Source organism: Tursiops truncatus, chromosome 20 (assembly GCF_011762595.2).
Source record: "Tursiops truncatus isolate mTurTru1 chromosome 20, mTurTru1.mat.Y, whole genome shotgun sequence".
Classification (NCBI taxonomy): Eukaryota; Metazoa; Chordata; class Mammalia; order Artiodactyla; family Delphinidae; genus Tursiops; species Tursiops truncatus.
In genome coordinates this window covers 28,959,341-28,976,043 of record NC_047053.1, presented here as the reverse complement: position 1 = coordinate 28,976,043, position 16,703 = coordinate 28,959,341, and the positions used below count along the sequence as shown (strand labels likewise).

At 36.5% G+C, this 16,703-nt stretch overlaps 1 protein-coding gene across 15 annotated transcripts in view; it reads left to right on the top strand.

Annotated features, from left to right (window-relative positions):
- TRIM37 (tripartite motif containing 37) overlaps window positions 1-16,703 on the top strand; it is a 163,907-nt gene that overhangs the window by 26,060 nt on the left and 121,144 nt on the right. For 13 of the 15 annotated variants that reach the window (XM_073797194.1, XM_073797188.1, XM_073797191.1 and 10 more), the window contains 3 exons: window positions 5,620-5,744; window positions 11,581-11,631; window positions 12,696-12,777. The exons of the other annotated variants lie outside the window; for them this stretch is intronic. In XM_073797194.1, the coding sequence (XP_073653295.1) occupies window positions 5,620-5,744; window positions 11,581-11,631; window positions 12,696-12,777 (258 nt within the window). The remainder of the gene's footprint in view (window positions 1-5,619; window positions 5,745-11,580; window positions 11,632-12,695; window positions 12,778-16,703) is intronic. 15 annotated transcript variants of the gene reach the window in all.

Genomic DNA, 16,703 nt, shown 5'->3' with positions numbered 1-16,703 from the left:
CTGTTTCTTGCAGTTCTTTCGGTTTTTGCTTCATATATTTTGGGTTTTGTTTGTTTGGTTTTTGTTTTTTAAAAAATATTTATTTATTTATTTGGCTGAGCCAGGTCTTAGTTGTGGCACATGGGATCTTTTAGTTGCAGCATGCGGGATCTAGTTCCCTGACCAGGCATCAAATCCAGGCCCCCTGCATTGGGAGTGTGGAGTCTTAACAACTGAACCACCCGGGAAGTCCCCAATTTCATAAATTTTGAAGCCATACTAGTAGGGGCATAAACATCTAGGACTGTTATATTCTTTTTTTTTAACTTTCTTTTTTAAAATTTATTTATTTTACTTATTTTGGCTGCATTGGATCGTTGTTGCACGTGGGCTTTCTCTTCTTGTGGCGCGTGGGGGCTACTCTTCGTTGCGGTGGGCGTGCTTCTCATTGCGTTGGCTTCTCTTGTTGTGGAGCATGGGCTCTAGGCGTGCGGGCTTCAGTAGTTGTGGCACGAGGGTTCAGTAGTTGTGGCACACGGGCTTAGTTGCTCCACAGTATGTGGGATCTTCCCTGACCAGGGCTGAAACCCATGTCCCCTGCATTGGCAAGCAGATTCTTTTTTTTTTTTTTCCCCCGGTACGCGGGCCTCCCACTGTTGTGGCCTCTCCCGTTACGGAGCACAGGATCCGGAAGTGCAGGCTCAGCGGCCATGGCTCACGGGCCCAGCTGCTCTGCGGCATGTGGGATCTTCCTGGACCGGGGCACGAACCCGTGTCCCCTGCATTGGCAAGCGGACTCTCAACCACTGCGCCACCAGGGAAGCCCGCAAGCGGATTCTTAACCACTGTGTTACCAGGGAAGTCCAAGGACTGTTACATTCTCTTGATGAATTGTTTCCGTTATCAGTGTGAAAGACCTGTTTGCTTTGAAATCTAGTTTATTTGATGTCAAAAAGCCATTTTAGCTTTCTTTTAACTAGTATTACTATGTCATATCTTACTCTGTCATTTTATTTTTAATGTATTTTTTCCTAAATATTTAAAGTGTGTGTGTCTTGTAGGCAGCATACAATTGGCTCTAGTTTTTTTAATTCAGTCTGACAGTCTTTGACTTTTAACTGGGATGTTTAGTGTGCTCACTTATAGGGTGAAGTTTGAGTCTAATATCTTGCTGTTTGTTCCACCTGCTCTTTGTTCCTTTTTTTTTTTTTGGTTATTTTTAGGTTGAGTATTTTTTTGGATTTTGTGTATTGTCATTAGTGGATGACACTGACATCAGTAATAAAAATAAATGTAAATGGATTAAGTCGAAGTTTTAAAAATCCCATGGTGAACTTCTTAAGACAGATCTAGAGAATGATGAGAAATTTAAAGTGAAAATATTACGAGTGATAAAAAGGGAGCAATCTACCTTAGGAAGATAGGACAGTTATGATTTTGTGTTCCCAAAACATAAATTCATTATATATAATGCAGATGCTGACAGAATTATAAGATTTTCATAAAATTACTATCTGTAGTGAGTGATTAAAAATAAATTATTTTATTTTATTTAAATCTGATAAACTAATAGTTCCAACTAACAAAAGATTGTAAGAATAGAAGATCTTTGAAAAAGAAAATTGAGAGCTTTATTTAAAAGGTATATGTGGAATTCTGAATCCCAAACTGAAGAATATATATTCTTTTTAAGTCCACATGGAACAGTTTCAACATTTTGTCACATACTAAGGTATATAGAATTCTGAAGAAATTTAATAAATTTATATAAACAACATGTTCTGTGACCACAGTATAATTAAGATAGATATCAAAAACACAGTTTAAAAATTTACATATATGTATGTAAGTACACATTTAAATATATGTTAAATATCTCCATAGTTCTTAAGTGAAGGAGGACATTGCCATTGGAATGATAAATTATTAAAATAGATGTAGCTACAGGATATTTAGAAGGAAACTTTTAGTCTAAAATGAAGTTTAAGAAATTATGAATAAGTGAAAAAAGACAGAAAAAAGAACAATGGTATAGAAGCGTAAAATGGAAGGAAATCACAGAGGCAGTGATGAAATAACAAGAGAGTGCCATGAAATAGTTGAGAGGATCAACATACCCAGTATTGGATCTTTGAATAAATTAATTTAATGGAAGATACTCTAACAAGGTTGATTAGGAAAAATGAAGAAAACGTCCAACAGTATATTGGGAAGAAAAATGGGACGTGACTACAAATATAGTAGAAATTTAAATAATAAAAATATTTTACAAAGTAATTATGGATATAGCATTTACTATATACCAGGCACTATTCTATGTGCTTTACACAAATGAGCAACTTTATTCAGGTAGAATCTACATGAAGAAGATAGTTTTCCAGGAAATTGTAATTACCAAAAATGACCTAAGAAAGAATATAATTTAAAGTAAGAAACATTACGTAAATTATATTGGAAGTATATAGTCAAAAGACATCAGATCCAGACTAATGGAAAATTTTTACCAGATCTTTAAATATCTGTTATCTATCATAAGCACTTTTTTTTCCTAAAAGAATACAAAATGTACCAAAGCTAACATCTCAGTCTTTGAGATTGATATAATGTTAATAACGAGTCAGCATAAGAACACTGTAAGAAAACAAAATTAAAGCCCAACTCTATTGTAAACATAAATACCATAATGTTAAAATACTGACAAATCAAAATCAGTAGGATACTTACTAAAACAAAACAAGAAAGCAAGACTTGGTAGGGTTAATGAAAGGAATGAAAGGAATGTTTCATTATCAGAAAAATCTCTTGATTGTAACTCAAGAGTTTAAAGGGCAAAACCACATGAACATATAAGTAGAAATGAATAGAATAATATTAATTTTTAAAATAACATTCAATTATATTCGATCCTCATTCATGGCCAAATTATTCAGCAAACTAAGAGTAAAAGGAACTACCTTAACTTTATTAAAGGTATCTATTTAAAAGTCTACCTTTGGAGGAAATAAGGTCAAGGAAGGATACACATAGTATGCATTCAATAAATATTTGAATGAAAGCTATAAATTTTGGTATTTATCATATGATACCAGTTATGTTATATCGTTATTCTTGGTGAGCTGTAAGCAACTATCTTCTAAAAGACATAAACCCAGTTGTCGTGGGTTTTTGAATATCATTTGTATGGCACTTGATAGTGTATTAGTTTGTTAGGGCTTCCGTAACAAAACACCACAGACTAAGAGGCTTAAACAACAGAGATTTATTTTCTCAGTGTTCTGGAGGCTGGTAGTCCAAGATCAAGGTATTGGCAGTTTGGTTTTCCCTGAGACCTCTCTCTCCGGCTTGCAGATGGCTGCCTTCTCGTTTTGTCCTCTGAAGGGCTTATCTCCAAATATAGTTACACTATGAGGTACTGGTGGTTGGGACTGGAACAAATGAGTTTGGGGTGGGGACACGATTCAGCCCATAGCAGTTTACAAAGTTGTCTCACATACAGCTTCATGCTTGATCTAACAAACCAGCACAGCAAGCAGCGGTAGATATTATTCCAGTTTTACACATAACAGACTCTGAGCCACATAATTGGTGTGTGGCAGGACTAGGACTTCAAACTGGTTGTCTTGAGTACAGAATCAGTAGTCTTTTAACTACCATGCTTATTTTGCTAAAGTTGGATTTCTCACTTTTTACCTTTGGTATAACTTAATGTTTCCTAGATTGATAGAGGTTAAGACTTTTTTCTGTGTGTTAGGTCGTAACATTTCTCTGTTCCCTGGAGTGCAATTTGAGAAATCCTTGTTTGAAGGTCGTTGACTTTTAGGGGTTTGTTCATTTATATACATAATGGCTTCACTGTACCAGTCTAAAATACATTTGTAGTTGCTTAGAATTGGATTTATGCTAATATACAATGAGAGAAAAATACATTAAAATCAAATACATTTACTCAATAACTTTACTGTTATAATGGAAATTAATAAACCTAGATTCTTAACTTTCAAACCCACTTTGAAAGAAGCTATTGTGTTGGCCAAAAAGTGCCTTCGGTTTTTAAGTAAAAATAAAAGACACATTTTTCATTTTCACCTAGAACTTTATTGAACAACGTATTCACCCTTTTGTTCCACTACCTTCTGCCATATTTCAGACAACTTCATAATTCCGTCTTCTGAAAACTTTTTATCTTTTTGAGCAAAGAACTGTTCCAGGTACCTTTTGCAGTTTTCCAGGGAATTGAAATTTTTTCCATTAAAAGAATTTTGTAAAGACCTAAATACATGGAAATCTGAAGGTACAGTGTCTGTTGAATACAGCAGATGAATCAGAACGTCCCAGCCAAGCTGTAACAGTTTTTGCCTGGTCATCAAAAAAACATGCGGACTTGCGTTGTCCTGATGGAATATTATGCGTTTTCTGTTGACGCTTTTTGTTGAGTGCTGCTTTCAGTTGGTCTGATTGGGAGCAGTACTTGTTGGAATTAATTGTTTGGTTTTCCGGAAGGAGCTCATAATAGAGGACTCCCTGCCAGTCCCACCATATACACAGCATCACCTTCTTTGGATGAAGACCGGCCTTTGGTGTGGTTGGTAGTGGTTCATTTTGCTCGCCCCATGATCTGTTCTGTTCCACATTATTGTTCAGTATCCACTTTTCATCGCCTGTCATAACTTTTTTTTTTTTTTTTTTTTTTTTGCGGTACACGGGCCTCTCACTGTTGTGGCCTCTCCCGTTGCGGAGCACAGGCTCCGGACGCACAGGCTCAGCGGCCATGGCTCACGGGCCCAGCCGCTCCGCGGCATGTGGGATCTTCCCGGACCGGGGCACGAACCCGTGTCCCCTGCATCGGCAGGCGGACTCAACCACTGCGCCACCAGGGAAGCCCTGTCATAACTTGTTTTAAAAACGGAATATTTTCATTACGTTTAAGTAGAGAATCGCATGTGGAAATATGGTCAAGAAGGTTTTTTTCACTTATGTGGAACCCAAACATCAAAGCAATGAACATAACCAAGCTGTTGCAAAGGATTTTCAACACTTGATTTGGATATTTTGAGTATGTCGGCTATCTCCCGCATGGTATAACGTCAATTGTTCTCAATTAATGTCTCAATTTGACCGCTCTCAACTTCAACTTGTCTGCCCGACTGTGGAGCATTGTCCAGCGAGAAATCTCTAGCACGAAACTTTGCAAAACACTTTTGACATGTTCAATCAGTCACAACACCTTCTCCATTCGCTGCACAAATCTTTTTTTTTCATTTTGGTTGCGTTTTTATCTTTCTTGAAATAATAAAGCATAATATGCCGAAAATGTTGCTTTTTTTGTTCCATCTTCAGTGTTAAAATGGCTACACAAAAATTCACCAATTTTGAGAAGTCTTTCTTTAAATGCACCCTGATATGACAGCTGTCACATACAATCTAACAAAACTTTTGAATGAAGTTAAAGACAACTAAGTGCTACTACAGCCAGCTTACAGAAAAAACCGAACAAAACTTTTAGCCAACCCAATATTTTTCTTTATCTCAGTTTTTTCAGTATATAACCAGAATAATTTCCATTTTCCTTCTTTATTAAGGATTTTGGGGGTGCCAATGCATAGTAATTTTTTTATTCAGACAGTTCTTTTCCTCAAACAGTTGCGATCTTGTAGTAAGAGTGAGTTGATATCTAAGAGCTCAGAGATCCTCATGATGTTTCAGCAAGTTCATCGAAAGCCCATGGCGTCCTTTGTTACCACTCCTGTTCCACCAGACTTTACCAGGTATGACACATTTTTTTTTACTTTATTTTCTTTTGAAGTTTATGTGCAAATGCATATACTTGTTTCAAAAGAAAGCTATTGCTAACAACTAGAACTCAGGTAGTTCTCCCTGACCAATAAGGTAAGTCTTCATTTCTTTGTGAATTAACAAGCCAGATAAAATATTTATATTTTATTCAAGCACTGAATATTAATAAAAGGGCTGGGTATTTGCTCTTGTTAAATAGATTTGAGTCAACTAGGGATATTCATTAATATTCCAAGGCTGCCTCTTTGATAGTGTGGTCAGCCATTTCAGTTTTGAAGATACCTTTTCTGAATTACTCTATCCGTCATCAGTGGAATGAAACGAGTTTTGATATAAATACCATATATGGAGATAAGGGTTTTACAATTCAGAATAGGGTACATGGATCTCCTGTATCAGAGCCAGCAGGAGTGTTGTTCCAAAATGAAAATTCTCAGGCCTGTTCCCTGACAGTCTTTGGAGATGGTATCTAGAAAATGAATCTTGAGCACCTCAAGTAACTCTGCAGTAAAGTTTGGGTACCATTGATAGAGGTAAACTCCTATACTGATACTACTTGCAACAGGTTATCAGGCAAGCAACTCTGCTTGACTTTTTTTAAAAAAAAAATTTATTTATTTATTTGACTGCGCCAGGTCTTAGTTGCCGCATGTGGGATCTTCGTTGTGGCATGTGGGATCTTCAGTTGCGGCATGTGGGGGTCTAGTTCCCTGACCAGGGAACAAACCTGGACACCCTGCATTGGGAGTGAGGAGTCTTAGCCATTGGACCACCAGGGAAGTCCCCCTGCTTGACTTCTTGAGTGTCAGTTTCTGTCACATCCAGTGATTATTTTGATTTCTTTTTTTTTAATTTATTTATTTACTTATTATTATTTTTTTTGGCTGTGTTGGGTCTTCGTTGCTGTGTGCGGGCTTTCTCTAATTGCGGCGAGCAGGGACTACTCTTCGTTGCAGTGCGTGGGCTTCTCATTGTGGTAGCTTCTCTTGTGGAGCTTGGGCTCTAGGTGTGCGGGCTTCAGTCGTCATGGCACGTGGGCTCAGTAGTTGTGGCTTATGGGCTGTAGAACACAGGCTCAGTAGTTGTGGCGCACGGGCTTAGTTGCTCCACGGCATGTAGGATCTTCCCAGACCAGGGCTCGAATCATGTCCCCTGCATTGGCAGGCCGATTCTTAACCACTGCGCCACCAGGGAAGTCCCTATTTTGATTTCTTTTTCCTTTCTAATTGCACAAGGGACTCAGAACCCCAATAATACCTTCCTTTCACTACCTTCTTTTTTGGGTATAGATGGAAGGGACTGAAACTGGGGTTGGGATGGGGGAGGCAGGAGGCACATCAATAAAAAAAAAACCACCAAAAAGTAAAAAATAAAACTCTGATATTTAAGGAGATTTCCCTGGGAAAAGGTCACCTTAGGGCCCTCTCCCTCTCTAGTAAACCTTACTGTCTTACTGGAAAACTTGCCTTATAACTTAACTGTAATTTTTATTAGAAACTTAGTTTATGATTTGCAGTATAGAGGAAGCAGGTGTTCCATCTGTTGATTCATTGATCAGCAAAGAAAAGAGGGCCAAATAAGAAAGGCTAGGGGCTTCCCTGATGGTGCAGTGGTTAAGAATCTGCCTGCCAGTGCAGGGAACACGGGTTCGAGCCCTGGTCCGGGAAGATCCCACGTGCCGCGGAGCAACTAAGCCTGTGCGCCACAACTACTGAGCTTGGGAGCCACAACTACTGAAGCCCGTGCACCTAGAGCCCACGCTCCACAACAGGAGAAGCCACTGCAATGAGAAGCCCGTGCACCGCAATGAAGAGTAGCCCCCGCTTGTGGCAACTAGAGAAAGCCTGCGTGAAGTAAGGAAGACCCAACGCAGTCTTTTTTTATTTATTATTAAATAAATAAAAACATACATACAGGGCTTCCCTGGTGGCGCAGTGGTTGAGAGTCCGCCTGCCGATGCAGGGGACACGATTTCGTGCCCCGGTCTGGGAGGATCCCACGTGCCGCGGAGCGGCTGGGCCCGTGAGCCATGGCCGCTGAGCCTGCGCGTCCGGAGCCTGTGCTCTGCAACGGGAGAGGCCACAACAGTGAGAGGCCCGCAAAAAAAAAACAAAACAAAAAAACATACATACATACATATGTAAAAAGAAGAAAGAAAGGCTAGCATTTATGGACATTTAGTTACAGACCAAAGTTTAGATGTTCAAAGCAGCGGTGATTGTTTCTAAGCTTTGAGATCATGGAACTGAGTACCTTATATTCCATCGGTTGATGATTTGTGATAGAGCCACAATGGCGAATAAAAGGTCATTAAACAAAGGAATGTTATTTATTAAAGGTCATCTATGTGCTCAGCACTGTTGTAAGTCCTGCATAGGAGCCATGGAAGAGGAAGTAATCTTACTGGATATATATTCCACATGAAATGGTAGAGAATTGTATATTAAAATTGAATATTTGTTACTTAGTTACATCAGAAATTCTGAGAAGTCAGGGTAGACTGCTGTGGTAAAGATGACTTCATAGCCTAGAAAGGAATTGTGGAAGACCTTGAAAGATACTTAGAATTTCATTAGGCAGATGAGAATGGGATATGTATACATGAACAAAAATATGGGGATGTGATAAGAGCTGCTATATTTGGAAGTCAGCAAAGAAATCATTTCAACCAGAATTTGAAGGGCTGTATTGTTGGGGCATTTAAGTCTCTCAGGGAGGACTTAAATAGCAGAAAAGTACAGTTCTCAGTCCATAAAGAGTTTTGGTTTCTGGGAGAATGGTCAAGTTGGGATGGAAAACCAGTTTTTATGTAGCTGACCAGTCTGTTTTCTCAAGGGAACAATGGATACTTATCCTGTTTTTCTTCCGTTCATCCCTTAAGTCATGATGAAGTCTCTGGTCTAAAGATTTGCAAATCAGTATTTTTCAGAATACTGGGCTAGAGATGTTTTGAGGCTAGCCTCTCCATATTCCATGAAGCTTCACTGACACCATCGTGAGATGAATCCAGTCATCATAAAGACCAGAGTAGAAGAGGTACAGAAATAAAAGTTTGAGAACATAAAGCTGTGCCTTATTTGCAGACAGAGTGGTAACACCAGTATGATTATAGATAACCTCTGAACAAGTGAGCATAATGTGGAGATGTTAATAAATACTTAAGGATGGTAGAATTGATAGAATTAGGTGGCTTAGCGGTCGTTGTGGCTTTGTGTATATATGTAAAGAATGCAAAAGAAATTTTGAGTAAATACTTCTACCAAATTACAAGAATTTTCCAGCAAATATTTGTAAATATCCATTCATTCAGTGAATATTTGAATGCCAGCTATGTTCCAGGCATGTGCCAGATACAAGTAGAGAGCACAATAGAGAGTTCTTGTTTCCTCATATTGTGATTTAGTGAAAAAGATAGGTGATTGAAGCAGTAATAAAATAAAATGTGATGACTGGTGATAGGGGAAGTATATGTATCCTGTTTTAATGCTTCCCCATAGCACTAATTTATTATAATGTTATTTGTGTCTGAAAAGTTTTGGCTAAAAAATTATACATATGTAGGAGTATGTCATAGTAGGATTGATAATTGTTTTCTGTGCTCTGAATGTTAACATTTATTCTCAGCAAGTGAGAGCCATACTGTACCCTCTTGGTTAGTAAGCTTTAGCTACCTGTATGCTTTAACTTGTAAGCTTTCTATCTCGCTGTTCTAAGTTAAACATGTCCTCTTCATCTTCTGTTTATTTTGTGTCTTGGTGAGAGCTCTTTGACCCTCAAGAGCTGATTAAAAATAGGACAATGATATTCTGGTCTTAGAACAAAAACAACAACAAAGGAAATATATCACACTGAGTATTAAGGACATGGTGGAAGAAACAGTATGAAGATCAGCAGGCAACTGGGGATTGCCTGCATAATGTCTGTAGACATTTTGAAAGATGTTTAGTGGGAGAACTGAACAACGTTTGTGCAGTTGGAAGTTGCACAAAATTATAGCCAAAAGCATATTATAACTTGACCAAATTTGAAGACTATCCTGGAGAGATTCCTTGGAGCTCTGATTAGGTTTTTGGTTCCAGGAAGGCTTCCCAGGCATTAATTGCATTGGTTCTGATAATTGGAGTTTTGTGTATATTGAATGCTAAGAGAGCGTATTGTGGGGAGAAGTTAGAGCAGACCTCCAAAGGTATGTGACTTCTAATTTGTTATCTGAAGGAATTGTAAGGATTAACCAGACAAAAGGGATCTAGGAATGAGGAATGTGAGAAAAGGTAACTACTGCCTAGGGCTGTGGTTAGGGGTGCTTGACAATTGGATAATAGCTCTACAGTTAATAGTTGCAAGGCAAACCGCATCTACTTGTGAAAAAGATGTGAGCTGTTTAGCTACATATACTTAACCATAAAATAAGACTGATGTATTTTTAATAATGTATACTATATTTCCACTGGCAAACCACTAATTTCTTCAGGTACTGTCACAGTGTGAAAATGCTTTAGATGCATTTTATGTCTTATTTTGGTAATAACACATTTTCATGAATTGAACTTTAGAAAATATAGCTGAATATGTGGTGAAATGGCTTGCAGTTTATCTTTTTGGTAAATTTATAATTTTATATATTAAATATATTACACTGTATTACAACACTATGTATGATAGTGTCTTTATCATAAATGTTTTACTATCTCTGACTTTTGAGGTGTTCTAATGACAGTGCTAGAGACTATTAGCGTGCTGTGGGTGTAGTTTAGTTCTCTTTGAAGATGTAGTTTAGTTCTATGGATGTAGTTTAGTTCTCTTTGGAGAAGACTGTATGGAACTAAAGTTCCCTAGGTAATCTTGCCTTGCCATGAAACTGTTAATGTGCTTATCCTGCTTGACCCCTATGTGATTATGTATTCTTATCCTATAAAATTGTATAGATTTATTTGCTAGTAAATAGTCTCAAAGTATTTAGGGTCTGTCAATATTCCTCATAATTTGTTCCGAAGAAGTAAGTTTGGGGATTTATTGTAATATTTTATCCTTTTGTTGTTTCTTTTGATTTTTTAAAATAGTTTATATGTTTTCTATTTCAGGTGTCCAGCCTAAGCACCTAACTTTTTTCTTTTCCTATTTCCATATTAGTTTTTAAATATCTCTTATAGTTATTTTAATACTTAATCATATATTGCCTTTTTTAAAAAAAGCTATATTATAAAGTATTTGTTGAGTCTCCAATTTAATTGCAAACCTTTGATGTCAGCTTTTGATGGTTTTATGAATTCATTTGATTTAATGTTGTTTAATAAAGTTTTAAAAATATTTCTTAAGGCCTTATTTTAGTTTAATAAAATTTGTAAGATGTTACTGAGAGACTTAACTTCGTTTCTTTTTTTTATTAAGATTTATTTATTTTGGGGGGCTGCCTTGGGTCTTCATTGCTGAATGAGGGCTTTCTCTAGTTGTGGCAAGTGGGGGCTACTCTTCGTTGCGGTACACGGGCTTCTCGTTGCGGAGCATGGGCTCTAGGAGCGCGGGCTTCAGTAGTTGCAGCACGCGGGCTTCAGTAGTTGCGGCGCGTGGGCTCAGTAGTTGCTGCGCAGGCTCTAGGGCACGCGGGTTTCAGTAGTTGTATCTCATAGGCTTAGTTGCTCCCTGGCATGTGGGATCTTCCCCGACCAGGGATCGAACCCGTGTCTCTTGCATTGGGAGGCAGATTGTTAACCACTGCACCACCAGGGAAGTCTGACTTTGTTTCTTAATTAAATGAAATGTTAAACTTGTATAAGCCAAATAATTTTTTTCTCTTTTGTTTCTTTTTAGTGAGTTGGTACCATCTTATGATTCAGCTACTTTTGTTTTAGAGAATTTCAGGTAAGAGTTTTTGACAACTTTAGTGTTTTTTTGTATGTGTACGTAAGTAAGAGCTAGGTAGGTGTCGTTCCTGGGTAGCATACAGACCTAATGAACTTTGTCACTCAGTGTGTAGTCTTCGAAGAAACAAGTTTTGTATTAGATACATAGAGGTCATTTGTCTGGATTGTTTTATATCTTCTAGATGGATTGCTCCTGTAGGGTGGGGAATGGAACTTTTTTTTTTTTTTTTTTAAAGAAGAGGGTCTACTTAGCCTTTGCTAGTAAGGTAAGGTGAATGGGATGATAGAGATCAATGAGCCCTCCTACCCATCCTCAGAAATAAGAGTGGTGGGAAGTAAGAAATTGTGGATGGGAGGGTATTATTGTAAGAAATTTGTAAGCTTTGTAACTTGCATGCTAAGTTTGTTAGCTTTTACAACTTTTTCTCTAAGATTAGAAGCCAAGATATTAAAACACAAAGGTCCTAAGGGACTTGTCTTAAAGGGCAGCATGGAAGTGGGGAATGAAGAATATAAAAGGTCTTGCCTTGGGAAGAGAAAATCCCAAGAGTTGATAACATCAAACTAAGGCCAAACTGAGAACTTATACCAGTCCCCATTTAATTTGTTTTTTCTTATGGGATAATTCTGTGGCTAAGATATAAACCGAGGATTACCCCACATTTTTTTTCCATATTAGAAAAGGATAATTATACTGTGGGGATGTGAGGAAGAAACTTTTTTTTTTTCCTTTAACGGTGGAAGACTGTTGAAGTGGTAATTAGATTCAAGGCACTTAGTTATATTTTTCTTTTCCCTTAAATGACAAAATTTTGAGGGTTTTTTTTTAACCTGAAACTTAAAAGATACTGCTGAATATTTCTGTATCATTAAAGTTTCTTTTATTTCAGAATGTTAGTATATATAAATTTATACAGTGGAATCTTGACTTCTTCAGTCACCTTCATTTACTGGTCCAGGACTTCAAATAAGTAACATGAAGTGGTTGGGTTTTGTTTTTGCCTGTTTGCTATTTCCCAACAGTTTTGATCTTGGGATTCAGTTGGTTTTCTTTTACTTTAGTACTTTGCGTCAGAGAGCAGATCCTGTTTACAGTCCACCTCTTCAAGTTTCAGGACTTTGTTGGAGGTTAAAAGTTTACCCAGTAAGTTTTTCATTATTTCTAATAAATTTTGAAACCAAGATCTTTCTTTTAGGGTTCTATAGTACACTGGTTCACTTTTTTAGTGGAGAAAGGAATTAAAGTAATGACAATTTTGTTTCTTTATAGGATATGTTGCTAAACCTGTGAAAAAAATGAGTTAAATATAAACAGTGTAAACACTGGCATATTACTGAACCTTATTTCACTAACATTTAGAAGAAATGTTTAAAATTCTTATTTTAAAAATCATTAAAAAAAATACATTTACAGATGGTCATCAGAAACACATGTGTGTTGACTGCATACTCATGGTGCATTTCAGTATGTTTCTTTGACCTGTAGATTTGCTGCATATTGGCAGCTGGACCCAGTGGTATGATGAGCTGCATAGTCAATTCCAATGGCAAGAATATAAGCAGTAGTGTGTGCTTTTATCATATCATATCTAGTTGCATATCTTTTTGTCATATTGATGAACATTGCCTACATCTGTTAATTCACTGGAAGTTGCAGAGTAGTGATTCTCATTTTGTTTCTTTTTTGCTTATTACGTGTAATGCTTTTATAAAGAGATGCTTACCTTTACCTATTGTTTGGTTATCCAGTATTACAGTTCATATAGAATAGGCAAGACTCTTTCCTGTTATTTAGTGATTTTCCTTATTCTCTGAAAGTAATTAACTAGGTTTTTAAAAAAAAAATCATTATGAACTCATGGATTTATACATATTTAGTCTCTTTAAGTTGGCTTCTGTGTCACTTTGCTCTGACCCTAATAGTCTAGTAGTGACGCTAGTAGTTAGCTTTCTTGTCCTCTTCCGTGGCAAGATGTTCTAGTCTCATCTTGTACATTTCCTACTCTGTACCTGAAAATTGGTCATTTTATCCAAAAAGCCCTGATTTCTTTTAGTGGGAAAATTGTATTTCAAGACCAAACTGGGCGTTAAGGGTGCTCATTTCTACCAGGTTAGTCACTGTTTCTAGGCTTTCTTCATGAACAGAACTAGGGAATTACATAGGCAAATGTATGTGGGGGTTTGGGAAGGGGGAGGGATTAATATGTATGTATGTATGTATTTAAAAATTTATCTAATAGACTCTATTTTTTAGAGCAGTTTTAGGTTAACAGCAAAATTGAGTGGAAAGTACAGAGAGCTCTAGTCGCACCCACTGCCCCCACACATGCACAGCCTCTGCCACTATCAACATGCCCTGTGCCAGAGTGGTACATTTTTTGCACTTGATGAATTTACATTGACACATTATCACCCAAAGTCCTAGTTCATTCTTGGTGTTATACATTTTAGAAGTTTTATTTGTTTGTTTTTAGCCCAAAGACCATACTTTGAGAAAAACTGGGTAGGAGTGTGCTTAAAATTGAAGTGGAAAAACTCCAGTGATCTTAATAGAGAAAAAATATTTATGAACACTTTACAATTGCTATATAATTATAGAATATCAGGGTGTCACATGTATGTATGTACTTTTTAGAGATAAAATAACTCCTGAGTTAATGCTCATGTTTACAATTCAAATTAAGGATTATAGAGTTTTTTAAACATAATCTCTTTACATTACACCTGTATCTCCTTTCTTCTATTCTAGGAATCCTACTTTTTGAAGCCATAGGAAGTGATAGAATTATAATCTCATAATCAATCACTTATTTGCCTTATTTCACCTTACAAACACAAAAATCTCAGAAGGGGAACTCTAATTCCATCATTGATTTGATTACTGAGAAATGTTTAAAATTTTATTTGGAAATATACTCTCCACATTTCACTATGCCATGTCTGGACAACAGTTAGGGTGTTCAAAGTTTGTTCTCTAGTAAATTCTACTGGAAGGGCTAATGAAAGCAATATTTCCTGAATTTTTGTGTGTTGAAAATAGTTTCTATCCTTTATAAGCTAAAGCCAGTATTGCTGGATGCAAAATTCTTGGCTCATGTTTTCTTTCACTGGGTATCTTAAATATTCAATTCCATTTTCTTTTGGTAAAGTCTGATGATAAACTGATCCTTAAAAGGCATTTGCTAATATTGTCTAGATGCCCAAATAATCTAATTCTTTTTAAGTCCAATAATTTACTACTATATGTTTTGGTTGTTCTCGGTCAGTATTCTCAGTTACATGCTGGGCTCTTTCAATATGTAGTTTTAGACTTTTTAAAGAAAACGTTTCCTGAATTATAGTTTTAAATATTTACTTTGTTTCTGTCTTTGGTTTTCTCTCTTGGGACTTGTATTATCTTCATTTTACATCTTCCTTGCCTGTCTTCAATATTTACCACTTTCTCTCTGAACTTTTCAGCTTTTTCTTCATTTCTTTTTAATTTTTAAAATTTTCTTTTGTTCACTTATTTTTTGAAAGATATAAACTGTTGTGCTTATTTGCTCTTGTGTTCCTTTTAGTTCAGTCTTTATTTCTTAAATAACTTTTCCTTTTATTTCTCTTTCCTTAGTCCTATTACCTGATTTCTGAGTTTTTCTAATACTGATTTGTGTTATTCTTTCATATCATATTATTTTCTTATTTTTTCTTTTCTTCCTGTGGGCCGTCATATTATTTTCTTAGTGTCTATTAGGTTCTTTTGAAATGGTTACAATTTTGATCTTTGAGTATGTTTTTCTAGGGTGCTTTCATTGTCTGTAGGGATGTTATTCTCTTTATTTCCTCTTTTTTTAATCTTGGTAAGTGATGCATAACATAAAATTTACCATTTTTATCATTTCTAAGTGTACATTTAGTATTGTTAAGTATATTTACATTGTTTTGTAACCAACTTCCAGAACTCTTTCTACTTGCAAAACTGAAGCTTTCTGCCCGTTAAACAGTAATTCCCCATTTCCCCCTCTCCTCAGCCCCTGGCAACCACCATTCTACTTTCTCTATGAATTTGACTACTCTAGATACTTCATGTATGTGGAATCGTAACACAGTAACATCTTCTTGTTACTGCTTCTTTTACTTAGCATAATGTTTGTAAGGTTCCTCCACTTTGTAGCATGTGTCAGAATTTCCTTCCTTTTTAAGACTGAATAATATTCCATTGTATGTATATACCACATTTTGTTTGTTTGTTCATCTGTCAGTGGACACTTGGGTTGTTTCTACCTGTTGGCTATAGTGACTAATGCTGCTGTGAACATGGGTGTGCAAATATCTCTTCAATATCCTGCTTTTGATTCTTTCAGATATATGCCCAGAAATACTATTGCTGGATCATACGGTAATTCTGTTTTTAGTTTTTTGAGGAACCATATTGTTATCTACAGTGGTTGCACCATTTTACATTCCCACCAACAATGCACAAGGGTTCCAGTTTTTCCATATCTTTGTCAATACTTTTTGTTTTCTGTTTCTTTGATAGTAGCCATCCTGATGGGTGTGAGGTAATTCATTGTGGTTTTGATTTGCACTTCCCTAATGATTAATGTTGTTGAGCATCTTTTTATGTGCTTATTCATGGCCATTTGTATATCCTGTTCAGAGAAATGTGTATTCAAGTCCTTTGCCCATTTTTTAATCAAGTTTTTTGTTGTGTTGTAGGAGTTTATATATTCTGGATATTGACCCCCTTATTAGATACCTGATTTACGTGTATTTTCTCCTATTCTGTAAGGTTTCTCTTTACTCTGTTGATTGTGTCCTTTGATGCACAGAAGTTCTTAATTTTGTTGTTGTCCAGTTTGTCTATTTTTGCTTTTGGTTTCATATCCAGGAAATCCTTACCAACTCCAATGTCATGGAGCTTTTCCCCTATGTTTTCTTCTAAGGTTTTATAGTTTTAGGACTTATATTTAGATCTTTGATCTGTTTTGAATTAATTTTTTTATGATGTAGGGGTCCGACATCATTCTTTTGCATGTGGATAGCCAGCCAGTGTGATAACAATCAGAAATCTGGTGCCTTGCTTTCTGA